This window comes from Myxine glutinosa, chromosome 4, assembly GCF_964187855.1.
Source record: "Myxine glutinosa chromosome 4, kmMyxGlut1.1, whole genome shotgun sequence".
In the NCBI taxonomy this organism is placed as follows: Eukaryota; Metazoa; Chordata; class Myxini; order Myxiniformes; family Myxinidae; genus Myxine; species Myxine glutinosa.
This window is the reverse complement of record NC_136264.1, coordinates 128168141-128183235: the sequence shown is the minus strand read 5'-3', so window position 1 is coordinate 128183235 and position 15095 is coordinate 128168141. Positions and strand designations below refer to the sequence as shown.

Here is a 15095-nt window from a genome sequence, read left to right as displayed (position 1 = left end):
CGGTCTTTTCAGAGAGACATCGTAAGAGTGTGAGATTTGTCAGGATTGAAAGACATGTTCCACTTGTTTGCCCAGTCTGTGATTTTGTCCAGGTCTGCAGAGAGTGAGGGGGCTGCAGACTGCCGATCTGAGGGATGAGGAATGGAGTGGCTGAGAGTGGAGTCATCAGCAAAGAGATAGAGAGGATTTTCAAGAGAGTCGGAGACATCATTAATGAAGACCAGAAAAAGCATAGGGCCCAGAACACTGCCTTGGGGAACTCCAGCCTGAAAAGGAAGAGGAGATGAGAGAAACCCATTCAGGGCCACACGTTGACCATGACTAGAGAGAAAATCCACCAGCCATGTGTGGAGATTTCCATGGATACCAAAGGAGGAGAGTTTGGTGAGCAGAGCGGGGTGCCAAACCGTATCGAAGGCACGTGATATGCCGAGGGAGACGGCTCTAATTTCCTGTTTGGCATTGAAGACCTCTATCCATTGTTGAGACAGCAGAAGCAGCATGTCCAGATTAGAGTGACCTGGTCTGAAACCAAATTGATGATTAGAGATCAAGCCATTGGAGAAGAGGAAAGATTTCATATCCGAAGCAATGATGGATTCCTTGACTTTGCTGATAATTGGGAGAAGGCTGATTGGTCTGTAGTTGCTAGGATCTGTTTTTGCACCTTTTTTGTGTAATGAGGTGATGTTGGCTGATTTCCAAGCAGATGGCAGATGACCTTGAGCAAACGAGAGGGTGAAGAGAACAAAGAGGGAGTGAAAGAGCGGAAGAACGGGATTTTAGGACCCGTGGGCTGATGCCGTCAGGTCCAGTTGCAGAATCAGAGTCGAGGGTTGACAGAAACTTTTCCTCCTTGTCAGGAGGAAAGGACACCGAGTCCAGGAGCAGCTGGGTACGACTGGGTACAGTGGGTACAGAGAGGGATGGGTTTGGGACACAAGATTTAGAGGCAAACACAGAGTTGAGGCATTCAGCTTTTTCAAGTGCGAAGTCATCTGTGTAGCCATTTGAGGTAAGGGAGGGGATGGAGGGGGACAAACACCAGAAACAGATTTGACCAGACACCACCAGGATTTGGAAGAGGGAGACAGATAAGAGAGTTCGGTCTTGAGAACGGAGAGATATTGTTTCCTGGCTCTCCTGAGGGTGGACACACACTTGTTTCCGGCTTTGTGAAAGGAAATGAGATTTCCTTCTGTTGGATTTACTTTCCAGGAGACGAAGGCAAGTTGTTTCTGGGCAACAGCCTCACCACAAGATTCCGTGTACCATGAACGGGAGGAAGGGTATGACAACTGAATACGAGATGGGATAAATCTGTGCATGAGAGAGAGCAATTTACTTTGGAAGAATTCCCAGGATGAGTTGAAGTCAGAGGTGGTCGAGATGGGAGACCAGTCCAGATGATTGATGGCTGCTTGAAGACTGTGCCAGTTGGCCTGAGTGAAATGCCAGACTCGTCGATGCTGAGGAGGCTCCCTGAGAATGGTCAGAGAGATGTCCACTTTAACAAGCACAAGATCAGATGATCCGATTGGAGCAGAAGAAGAGCAGCAGACATTTTCAGGGAAGTTAGTCATAACCAAGTCCAGAAGAGAAGATGCTCCGTTGACTGAGATCCGGGTCGGGAAATTGACAGATTGTGTCAGTCCCAGTGAGTCGCAGAAGTCTTTTGCTGAGGAGCCATGGCTGGTGAGAGGGGTACCCACACCCAGCCAACTGGCATGGTGACAATTGAAATCACCACATATGAGGAAGAGAGAGTTGGGATGAGTTGATAGAAGTTGGTCCATATTATCAGACAGTGAGATGTAGATGTAGTCATCACTGTTTGGTGGACGGTATAACACACATATGAACAAGAGGTGGGAGCGAAGGGGAAGCCGTAGCCAGAGGTATTCCTGGGGGTGAGGTGGAGAGAGGGCAGTGCAGGGCGAGTGAGAAAGAGTTTTTGATAAAGATAGCAACCCCACCTCCAGGACGAGGCTCAGGTCTATCATACCGGAGGAGGGCGTAACCCGGGAGAGATACTAAGGAATCAGAGACATCATGAAGGAGGAAAGTTTCTGTTAAGCAGATCACGTCTGGTTTGTCAGAAGTAACCTGTGTGAAGAGATCAGTTAAGTTTGAACGAAGGCCCTGGATGTTTGAGGTCCATACCTTTAATGAAGAGGAAGCAGGAGCATCGGATACAGAACAGGGGGGAGGAGGGGTAGGGTAAGATGTGGAAGAGGCGGAACAGGTAGGGAGAGCTGTTGAAGGTGTGTCAGGAATTTCAGAATAGCTCAGAGAAAGGGAAGGATGGGGCGGACAAAAGGTTTGATGGTGATTGGGTGAGGCACAATGAGGTGTTATTTGAGGAGGAGGAAGAGCGAGGCAGAAGGTTGGGGGAGATGGAGGTGAGAGTTGGAAGGGGGAAGAAGCGGGGAGGACGCTTTGAGGAGGAGGGGTGAGGGGGGAAATGGAGAAGAAATGAGGGTGGGGAGATTTGAAGGGGAGGGGCGACGGGGGAGTTTATGAGGGGAGGGGTTAGGGGGGAGTTTCGAAGGGAAGGGACAAGGGGAGGGATTTGAAAGGGATGGGAGGTGGGGGAGATTTGGAGGGGAGGGGTGAGGGGGGAGTCTAGGAGGGGAGGGGTGAGGGGGAGTCTCAGAGGGGAGGGGTGTGGGGGGAGTTTAGGAGGGAAGGGGAAAGGGGGGAGATTTGAAAGGGATGGGTGATGGGGAGGATTTGGAGGGGAGGGGCAAGGGGGAAGATTTCAAAGGGATGGGTGATGGGGATGATTTGGAGGGGAGGAGTGATGGGGAAGTTTTGGGAGGGGAGGGGTAATGGGGAAGATTTGAAAGGGATGGGTGATGGGGAAGATTTGGAGGGGAGGGGTGATGGGGAAGATTTAGAGGGGAGGGTTGATGGGGAAGATTTGGAGGGGCGGGGTGATGGGGAAGATTTGGAGTGGAGGAGTGAGATTGGATTTTCGAAAGTGTACGATTAATGGGAAACGAACATTAATTGCAAAATGAGTTTCTTGTGACCTTCGAGTTAAAGATACGTTTAAGGACGCTGGAGGGGGGGGGGGGGGGGGGTGGAGTGCAGGTGAGTTTAGGGATTGAATGAAAGAGGCACTGTAAGAGATGGGAAAAATTTTTTGGAATGAATAGATTTCGTGAGCAAGTCGAAAGCAACCTTTTAAAGAAGAAGAAAAAGGTGTTATAATATACGACAGAATACAGTACTTCAGGGGAAAGTTTAAACATTTTAAAGTTTAACAGTGAAAACTATCTGGGGAAATGGGGGAGAAACACGTGGTCGAAGAACGAACGAACGAATAAGAACAACGAATAAACGAATAAGAACAATGAATAAGAACAGAGAAGGAAATATTATTATTTTATTTTGTTTTTTTTGAGTTGAGATTTTAAACAAGGAAGTATGGGGTGAAAAGACTGGGACAAAAACAGAGAACGAAAGTTATTGGAGCACAATCGACGGACCGCTGAGAGAAAAAGAAAGCCTCAAGGTAGGACACAGTACAAGGCCTCAAAAGACACGACACGAATTAACACGATTTTCTATACAAGTATGAAAGATTTACACCGAGAATTTTCCTCAGGACCCACTGTAAGTAAACACACCATAAAATAAATACAGTTTTGACGAAAATACAAATGGGAACAATCACTTAACTTCGATAGCGTGGAGACCGTGGACAGCTGCGAAAAAACGTAACCTCACCGGCAAGACCGGAAGCGGCAGTTCAACTGTGTGTGTGTGTTTACACAAGCACACAAGCCTTACGCACACACACACACACACACACACACACACACACACACACACACACACACACACACACACACACACACACACACACACACACACACACACACAAACAAACACAGTCAAACACAGGCACACACACACAGGCATGCACAGACAGAGATACACACACACACACACACACACAGGCACACACACACACTCAAACACAGACACACAGGCACACACACAAACACACACACACACACACACACAGGCAGACACACACAGGCAGACACACACAGGCAGACACACACACACACACACAAACAGACAAACACATGCACACACAGATGCGCACACACACACACACACACAAACATAGGTGCGCACACACCCGCACAGGCACACACACACAAATACACAGTCACACACACACACACACACACACACAGGTCACAGAGGCACACACACAGGTCATAGAGGCACACACACACAAACACAGGCACACACAGGCAGGCACACGCACAGAGACATAGACACAGAGCCATAGACACACACACACATGCACATACACACACCCACAGAGACATGCACGCACGCACGCGCACACACGCACGCACGCGCGCACACACACAAACACAGTCAAACACAGGCACACACACACACACACAGGCACGCACAGACAGAGATACACACACACGCGCACATACGTGATTTTTTAACGCCGCCTCCTGCTGTGCACGGGACGGGCTAATTACAACCGTAAAGCTTTTACCCATTGAAGTTAAATTATTACAGAGATAGCTATATACCTACATATATCGACAAAATAAGCGAAACTACAGGGTGTCTCAATAAAACGTCTACATACATTAAATACTATATACTGTGCATCGAAAACTATAGCATATTGTCGTTCGCACTGCCTTGTGGGTAACACTAACAGCTGACATGACGTGCAATCATTCATTCCCTAAAGTAAAAGTAACACTCAACATGACGCAAACTCTGCTATTTATTTTTTCTTAAATGTTAAAGTCTGTATACATTTTATTGGGACACTTTGTATGTAAGGTCGAGTGCTCACCTGGCTCGATTTTCGACGGGATTCAAGTTTAACTAAACAATCGCCGTGATGACACTTTTACAGGAGGGTGCTGCATCTCGAAGCACGCCTTTATTTGGATGATGACTTTATTAAGCCAGCTGTTCCTTTTCAACGGCTTCATCAGAGTGCTTGCTTGAGTGCTTAAGCCCCTTTGCGAATGCTCTACAAGCTGATTGGTAATGAAACACAACTTGGTATACTTACTTGTACCAGGAACTCATTAATCATAATCAAATGAAGCAATCTATAGTTGTCACCACAACGTTGATTGACCCACTTTGACCCCCGCGTAGACCCCCAAAGAGGCAGATTTTTCTGCCTCCGCCGACAAAGTCGCCGGAGACATTATGTTTTCGGGTTGTCTGTCCGTCCTTCCGTCCGTCCGTACGGGCTAAACCTCGTTTTTCTCAGCAACCATATGTCTGATTGAGACCAAACTTTCAGTGTAGGAGTGACACCCATGCAGAATGTTTTTATGATAATTGTGACGTCATAGGTCACGTGGTATGGTAGCCATCTTGGATTAAAAGCAAATAATTAAAAAAGTATTTCTCGAAAACCGCTGAATGGAAAAATTGGAAACTTGGTACATTGTCAAGTACTCCCAATGGGGAACAAAAGCATGATAATGATGATATCATACGTGAAGTGGTATACCAGCCAAAAATGTTTTAATCTAATTCCTTATCCTAAAAATCTGAAATTGCATGCACATTATCTATGACCCATTTGTATTGAAATATTAAATTTATGACATCATAGGTCACATGGTTTGGCAGCCATTTTGGATTGAAGGAAAATATTTAATAATTATATCTCTGAAACCGCTAAACCTATTGATGCAAACTTTTACAAATATCATATAACAGCACTGTTGCATATAGTTTGAAAATTATGATTTCATAGGTCACGTGGTTTGGCAGCCATCTTGGATAGTAAAACGAACCTTATGCGATCAACACAAAACTTCACGAACATGATCCCCTACCCATACATATGCAGAATGATGGCATCTACCTGTTGTGGGACTATGCGGAGGCATATTGGCGACACAGTCGCATTGTTCTAGTTTTTAATGCCGTGAACAATCTTTGGTACATCACGGGTGATTAAGGTTGTGGTTAAGTTTCATCGGAATTGTGTGTGTAGTTTCAGAGAAGAAAGCAATCACCGATTTTGGGGGGCAACCCCCCCATAAACCCCTACAGTGGCAGGTTTTTTTTAATGCTGTGAACAAACTTTGGTACATCACGGGTGATGAAGGTTGTGGTCAAGTTTCATCGAAATTGTGTGTGTAGTTTCAGAGAAGAAAAAGCAAATACCTATTTTTGGGGGTCAAACCTGGACTCACTTTGACCCCTCGGAAACCCCCAAAGAGGCAGATTTATTTTAACGCCATGAACAATCTTTGGTACATCACGGATGATTAAGGTTGTGGTGAAGTTTCATCGAAATTGCTTGTGTAGTTTCTGAGAAGAAAGCAAACACCTATTTTGGGGGGTCAAACCTGGATCCACTTTGACCCCCGGTAAACCCCCTTAGACTCCGATTTTTTAAATGCCGTGAACAAACTTTAGTCAGAACACAACACGTATCATTTGTGCCAAATTTGGTCGCAATCCCATCAGCGGTTTCGGAGAAGAAGTTTCAAGTGTTTACGGACGGATTGACTGACTGACAACACGTCATCGCATAAGCTCACCTGAACTTGTTCCAGGTGAGCTACTAATGTTTAAGGTTGCAATTCTATGTCTTCATATCAATTTCAGTTTGTGCATTACGAGTTATGCGGCGTATCATAATTTGATATTCATTCCAAACCATGCCATAACTTTTCGACAACGAGGATGTCATGTGAGCTCAACATTATTTATTTTTGCTGGATTAATGTTGCTGGGTGTCGCAGACTATATATTACAGCTAGACCAGGTAGCTGGGGTATCTGAATTAGGTAGTTCAATGAATATAAATTGAGTAACGATTTTGTTTCCCCTAAGTTTTGATGTTGAGCAAATGCTAACTGTGTGAATGAATGAATGTTGCTCTTCATGTCACACAGAAGACCAACTCCTGTTTTGCATCTTCAGATACACAGGGATGCCGCAGCAGTTTGTTGCACATTGGGCACAATCCTGGACGTGTCGCCAATCCGACGCAAGATACTTGAATGGCTCATTCTTCACAGTAAGCTGGTACTTATTTTGGATGACAGGCTGAGTCAACCCAACTTGTGCTAATTCAATGGAATGACAGGGGCTCAAACTCAAGACCCTGAGATCCTAACCCAACACCAGGCTATTTATGTCACACAACAGCTCTTTTATTACCTCCGCTACCAAAGGTGGATGGAGGTTATGTTTTCACCCCTGTCTGTTTGTTTGTTTGTGAACAAGATCTATCTAAAAATTGTTGTGGACAGATTCGGACGAAATTTGGCAGAGATTTAGCGTATGTGACAAGGTCGAAATTATGAGATTTTGGTAAAGATCGAATTCGGATCCGGCTAGTAGAATTTTAAAAGTCATTCTTCACGATTGGCAGATAGGGCCAAAAACGATATATAGCAGGATATCTAAAAAGGTTGTGGACGGATTTAGACGAAACGTGGTGGACCGGTTGGGTGTCTGACAAGGACGATTCGATTCGATTTTGGTGAAGATCTGAATATGGATTCGCATATGAGAATTATTTAATTTTATGAGTGAATCTTCACCATTGGGAGATAGGGCCAAAAACGATACATAGCAGGATATCTCAAAAAGTTGTGGATGGATTTGGACGATATTTGTTGGACAGGTTCTGTGTATGACAAGGCAGAATTGATTCAGTTTTGGTGAAGATCTGAATATGGATTCGGATAGAATAGTTATTTAATTTTTAAGTGATTCTTCACTATTGGGAGATAGCGCCAAAAACGATACATAGCAGGATATCTCAAAAAGTTGTGGACGGATTTGGACGATACTTGTTGGACAGGTTCTGTGTGTGACAAGGCAGAATTGATTCAATTTTGGTGAAGATCTGAATATGGATTCGGATAGGATAATTATTTAATTTTTAAGTGATTCTTCACTATTGGGAGATAGCGCCAAAAACGATACATAGCAGGATATCTCAAAAAGTTGTGGAGGGATTTGGACGATACTTGTTGGACAGGTTCTGTGTGTGACAAGGCAGACTTGATTCAATTCTGGTGAAGATCTGAATATGGATTCGGGTAGGATAATTATTTAATTTTAAAGTGATTCTTCACTATTGGGAGATAGCGCCAAAAACGATACATAGGAGGATATCTCAAAAAGTTGTGGATGGATTTGGACGATACTTGTTGGACAGGTTCTGTGTATGACAAGGCAGAATTGATTCAATTTTGGTGAAGATCTGAATATGGATTCGGATAGGATAATTATTTAATTTTTAAGTGATTCTTCACTATTGGGAGACAGCGTCAAAAACGATACATATCAGGATATCTCAAAAAGTTGTGGACGGATTCGGACGATACTTGTTGGACAGGTTCTGTGTGTGACAAGGCAGAATTGATTCAATTTTGGTGAAGATCTGAATATGGATTCGGATAGGATAATTATTTAATTTTTAAGTGATTCTTCACTATTGGGAGATAGCGCCAAAAACGATACATAGGAGGATATCTCAAAAAGTTGTGGACGGATTCGGACGATACTTGTTGGACAGGTTCTGTGTGTGACAAGGCAGAATTTATTCAATTTTGGTGAAGATCTGAATATGGATTCGATAGGATAATTATTTAATTTTTAAGTGATTCTTCACTATTGGGAGATAGCGCCAAAAACGATACATAGCAGGATATCTCAAAAAGTTGTGGACGGATTCGGACGATACTTGTTGGACAGGTTCTGTGTGTGACAAGGCAGAATTTATTCAATTTTGGTGAAGATCTGAATATGGATTCGATAGGATAATTATTTAATTTTTAAGTGATTCTTCACTATTGGGAAATAGCGCCAAAAACGATACATAGCAGGATATCTCAAAAAGTTGTGGACGGATTTGGACGATACTTGTTGGACAGGTTCTGTGTGTGACAAGGCAGAATTGATTCAATTTTGGTGAAGATCTGAATATAGATTCGGATAGGATAATTATTTAATTTTTAAGTGATTCTTCACCATTGAAAAGATCGGGTGTAAGTTAAGAGTAACATGATATTTTAAAATGTTGTGGACTGATTTGGACCCACCCGCAATCAAGATAAAGTTGGTGGACGAGCTTGTTAGGTGACAAGAACAAGTCGATGAGATTTTGGTTCAGGTCCGAATCCAGATCCGGTCTATCAGTTGGATACAAAACAAACTGTTCAGCCTGGCGGAGGTATGCGATCTACCGAGTGTCGTTCTAGTTCGATTGCATGCTTTATATTTTATCTAACCTCTTTTAACACTACTTTTGTCTTTCATAAATGTAAGCTACTCGATATATGGAGCAATTGTCTTACCTTCATATAATCGTATACATCTTGCCTGCATATCTTCGTATACAAGAAACTTGTGTGTTTCGTTCAGTATGACTTATTGACTCGCCGAATTCTTAGGAATCAACCATATCACAACTGTGGTTGCGTTCACTGTGTACGGAAGTAGGGGAGTTCTTAATAAAGTTGATAACATGCAAATTTCATCAGTTACTAGAAAATGCACCCGTTCAACTCTTGGAACTTTGTGCCTAGTAATCCAACAACTCCAGAAGTTTTTTCCTTCCTTATAAAGGTCTTGATCTTGTTTTGTGGAATGGCTCTTGCCCACAGCTTTCCTGCCCAGATCTACTGACTCACAAACAAGATTGTAAAGTAATATTCTACAATCTTGCGAGGACCAAGGCTTGTTGTTGTAATGTTTCAGGATTTTACGGTTAGAAATTAATAAATATTCTCATACGCCTGTGCCCATTTGGGTTATAAAACCCGTTATAATCAATGAAGACTTTTCTTGTTCGTTGTTGAATTGAAGATACTTTTCAGCAATAGATAGTCAAGCTTGATGTGACTCTCCAGTAGGTCCAAGAGAACTAATATTTTGGCATAATGCACAGGATTCTGCTGGCACAGAGATAAGGTTGTGTGATGGTGCAAGCAATTGCTGAACGGTCATGGCAATCAAACCCAGGGATTATAACTAGAACGGCACTCGGTAGAGCGCACACCTCCGCCAGGCTGAACAGTTTACGTTTTGTATCCCTTTGATAGGCCGGATCTGGATTCGGACCTGAAACAAAATCTAATTGGCTTGTTCTTGTTACCTACCCAATTCATCCACCAAGTTTTGTGAGAACCCACCCGCAATTATTTTTTAAATATCGTGATATATATCGTTTTTAGTATACATGGTTGAGGCTCATGGAAGTGCTAATAATACACTGTAAGGGATCAGGGGGTAACAAAGAAGATCAGGAGGCAAAATATGCATGCATGGGGTGAATAAGATGGACTCAGAAGTTACATGGGGTGGACAATATGGATACAGAAGGAAACTCCAAAAAGGAAAAACTGAAAAAGTTGAAGGAGTAGGGATTTGGGTGGGGTTAACGAGGGTCGAAAAGATGACTGGATTGGGGATGATCTGAGATGGTGGTGAACAGCTTTCTTGAAAACCTGGAGGGAAGAATGAGATTGAAGAGGTTGTGGAAGTTGATTTGACAGGTGGGGGAAAAAGAGGAACAAATGAGTGGAGTTTAGCAATGATCCTGGATTTAGGTAGTTTCACAAGAAGGGGGTTGGTGGTGGACCGGGGAGCCCTGCAGAAGCCTAGAGAGGGAATATTGCGGGGAGTGAAGTTGGGGGAGGAGGGGGGCGATATTGCAACTTTTGGAGATATTGTTCTACATATCGAAGATTCCCAGATCCAAATCCGGATATTCACCAACATCGAATCAATTCATCCTTGTCACACAGCAAACATGTCCACTAAGTTTCACCCAAATCCTTTCATAACGTTTTGAGATATCCTGTTCACAGACAGACAGACAGACAAACAGACAGGGGTGAAAAAATAACCTCCATCCACCTTCGGTTGATGCCACAATGTCATTCCTTCATGTGAATTTGCATTAAAAGAATCTGATTTCATTTGGTGTCATAAAATGTCTGATCTGACCTGACACCGCATTAGACTCTGTCGATAGTTTCTGCAATGGGCTATAGACCAGGGAAATGTATTATGACTGAGTCAAGATGTGCTCAATCCTACATACAGTCACGTGAAAAAGTAAGTACACCCCATGTAAAGTTTTGACTTTTTCAACATATTTCAACATACAGCTATTTGATCTTCATTTCAACAATATTGATAGATAAAGGTGATATAATATAACAAATATCATGAAACATTTACATTTTATAGTCCATTGTATAATTTAAATAAACATAAATGCAAATTTCGCATGTGGAAAAAGTAAGTACACCCCGACATTTATCACTTCTTCAAATACCTAAAATTAGAATCAGGTGCACCAGCTCAGGTGCAAATGATTAGAAGATCGTTGGAGAGGATCTTGGAGGAACCTGTCTTATTTAAACCTCAGACATTTAGTTTGGTTTGCTCTTTGTTGTTGAAGTGTGCGGCGTCACCATGCCTAGATCAAAAGAGCTCTCTGAGGCCTTCAGAAAGAAGGTTATAGATTCCTACGAGTCTGGGAAGGGATTTAAAAAGATCTCCAAACAATTTGAAATCAATCATTCGACTGTCCGGAAGATCATCTACAAGTGGAGAAGATTCCAAACAACTGCCAACTTGTTCAAGCCAGGCCGCCCCAGCATGTTCAGCCCGAGAGCAGACCGCAAGATGCTGAAAGAGATTTCTAAGAACCCCAGAATGTCATCACGGGACCTACCGGTAGCTCTTGCCACTGTTGATGTCAAAGTGCACGAGTCTACCATTAGAAAGAGGCTGCACAAATTTGATCTACATGGGAGGTGTGCCAGGACGAAACCTTTGGTGTCCAGAAAGAACATCAGGGCAAGACTAAAGTTTGCTAATGAACACCTAGGCAAAGACCAGCACTTCTGGAACAATGTGCTCTGGACAGATGAGTCAACGGTAGAGCTATTTGGCCACAGTACCAGAAGACATGTTTGGCAAAAACCAAAGACAGCATTTGACCACAAGAACCTGATACCAAATGTAAAGCATGGTTGTGGAAATATTATGGTTTGGGGCAGCTTTGCTGCATCAAGGCCTGGGCAGCTCACCATCATAGAATCCACTATGAATTTTTTCATTGTACCAGAGGGTGCTTGAGGATAATGTGAGGCCATCTGTCGGAAAGTTGAAGCTCAACCGAAGGTGCACCTTCCAACATGACAATGACCCTAAACATACCAGTAAATCCACCAAGGAATGGCTGAAAGGAAAGAAATGGAGGGTTCTGAAATGGCCAAGTCAAAGCCCGGATCTAAATCCCATCGAGATGTTGTGCATGCAAGAAACCCCTCAAACATCGCACAGCTGAAAGAATTCTGCATGGAGGAGAGGGGAAAATTTCTCCCAGTCGATGTCAGAGACTAGTAGACAGTTATAAGAAACGCCGACTTGAGGTTGTTTCTGCTAATGGATATCACCTATTAGAGCCAAGGGTGTACTTACTTTTTCCACATGCGAAATGTGCATTTATGTTTATTTAAATTATATAATGGACTACAAAATGTAAATGTTTCATGATATTTGTTATATTATATCACCTTTATCTATCAATATTGTTGAAATGAAGATCAAATAGCTGTATGTTGAAATATGTTGAAAAAGTCAAAACTTTACATGGGGTGTATTTACTTTTTCACGTGATTGTATATGAACTGATTATGGGAAAATGGCCAGGATACTCACTCAAAGTGTTTAGCCATATCCAATTCCATTGGGATTGATGATTAGGCAGTAAAAAAACCACCGTTTAGAGGCCATTTTTCCCCGCAAAGCGGGGGTTGGCCTTTTCGGGGACCGTGGTAGTTGTTGTTTTTTGGTCCCCTTTTTGAAGCAATGTTTTACGGCCGGATGCCCTTCCTGACGCCAACCCTTTTTGCCGCCTTCAACGACAAACAGGGAATTACCAGTGAACTGGTACTCAATTGGCCGACCTCGGAAGGATGACAGGCTGAGTCAACCCCCCTGGCATTAATTCGGCGATCGACCGAGATTCGAACCCAGGATCCTAGGTTATCCTAAGCCGGCACCCTAGCCGCTAGCCCAACACCAGGGAATAAAGGAAATATAGGCAGTAAAAGGAAATATAATTGAGAATCAAGAGAATTTATACAAAGGAATAAATTTTCATGAGGGACACTCTTTGCCAACAAAATAGGCTTGCAATTACAAGTAGCTACTTAATGCAGCTGATTTTCAATTCAAAATACTCTCTTTTAATTGATTTTGTGTTTTGGTACAAGCTAGTAAAGCTGTTCGGAAGGCCATTTCTCAGCCGAATTTACTTCTATTGGCTTTCAAACCAAATTTAATAGGTAGTAAATGTAATTTAAATTCCATCTGCACTGTAGCTGTTTAAACTATGTGAGAACCACATAAGTGGAGGAATAAAAACCTACTTGTTGTGAGGATCCAGTGGGAGAGTTACACGAAATATACAAGACATCCAGACAGAATCTTACGATAATTCACCAAATGTCCGTCCGTTCCCAGGTACCGCAAAAACGGCTGAACCGATCGCAACAAAATTTTGGGTGGGTAATCCCGGGACCCCCTGGAGTAAAATAGGCTATATTGTTTTTCCAATTTTTTTTCCCAATTTTCCCAAACACGATGGAATAATATTTACCGATATGAACAGTGATGTGGCTTTTATTGAAATTCTACAAATACTATTTAGATTTTGATGATTTGCGTGTGATATGATTTAACGGATGTTTATATAAATCGTTTAAAATAAAAAAACCCCTTCAATTACTGATATTTTGCCTTTTCATTTGGGCCTCCCAATTGAAGCCCGCCCGTAGCGCAGGTACCGTTGCTAGTACGTTAAATAGGACACTGTGTTTTATTCCTAAACATAAATATTCCGTTTTATAAATCTCCATTATTAGTTGTGTGTATGAGGTGCTGCATTTTGGAACAAACCGTCTTTTGAAGAGGAGAGGTTACGTTGGCTATATATTCAAAATGTTCAACCACATCTTCGAAGACCACCTGGTGACTTGATTCCATTACAAAATGAAGTTTCCACGAGTAGTCTTAATCGCCAGTCTTGGTAATATGGAAGGATGAATAGTTTTGCTAATTTGATGCCATGCTTGCCTTTTACCTATCTGGTCCTGGGTTTAATCTCCGAAAGAGTTGAATTTCTCAACCCAAACTGCCATCCTGGAGGCCGCAACTCAGGGCGCGCTGTTCTTCATATTAGGATGCACAGCCGGCTGTCTCGTCTGAATATAAATTCAATATAGGATGTGGTTGTTACATTGTTTCACAAATGAAAATCACTCCCATCCACACGAAAGGTAAAAAAAAAAAAAATCCTATCAACTACACACCAGTAAACTTCCAATTATAAGCAAAGTCATCAAATCCATCATTGCTGCTGGTCAGGTCTTTCCTGTTTTCAATCAGGCTGATCCCAACAGATTGGATTCTGTCCCAGTTACTACACTGTAGATCTGCTGCTGCTACTATATTAGCAGTGGTTGAAGGCCGTAAATCTCCTGAACCTGAACACGTTCAAGGCATTTTGATCCCAGCTTGACAGCCTGCTCTGCTTACCAAACTCAGCTGCTTGTGGCATACAAGGCTGTATTTATCCCTGGATTTCTGACTCACTTAGTCAATGCGTTGCTATCGATGGAACCCTCTCCTCATCTCACCCAGTGGAGGTGCCTTGTCCTCATCAACATTAACCATCTCTACGGCTCTCCAAAATTATCTTTTCCTTTTAGCAGATGACTCCATATTGTGTCATACAGTACCCCCATTATACTGACAGACAGACAGTGGCTGCGCGTTACTCTCTGCTGATCTGAATCTTATTAGATGCTCGTGTGATGAAAGGAACATGTCCTAAAGCAATGATAAATCTGAGTCTCACCGGGTCACTCCAGAAGGATCGTCTAACAAACCCATGTGGGAGCTGTGCTCGCACGATAAAGCCAGACAAAATGGATGACACAGGAACGAAGTTTCACCGAACTATTTATTTAGCTCAAAACCAAAGAACTCAAAAGCACACTGAATCCGCCCCTTGAACGGGC

The 15095-nt window shown here is 42.8% G+C and overlaps 1 protein-coding gene across 1 annotated transcript in view; it reads right to left on the bottom strand.

Annotated features, from left to right (window-relative positions):
- ABHD13 (abhydrolase domain containing 13) overlaps window positions 1–9500 on the bottom strand; it is a 32495-nt gene extending 22995 nt beyond the window's left edge. Inside the window, exon 1 of the mRNA XM_068113363.2 lies at window positions 9348–9500. Within this exon, the coding sequence (XP_067969464.1) occupies window positions 9348–9353 (6 nt within the window). The 5' untranslated portion in view covers window positions 9354–9500. The remainder of the gene's footprint in view (window positions 1–9347) is intronic.
- Between the last annotated feature and the right edge of the window lie 5595 nt (window positions 9501–15095).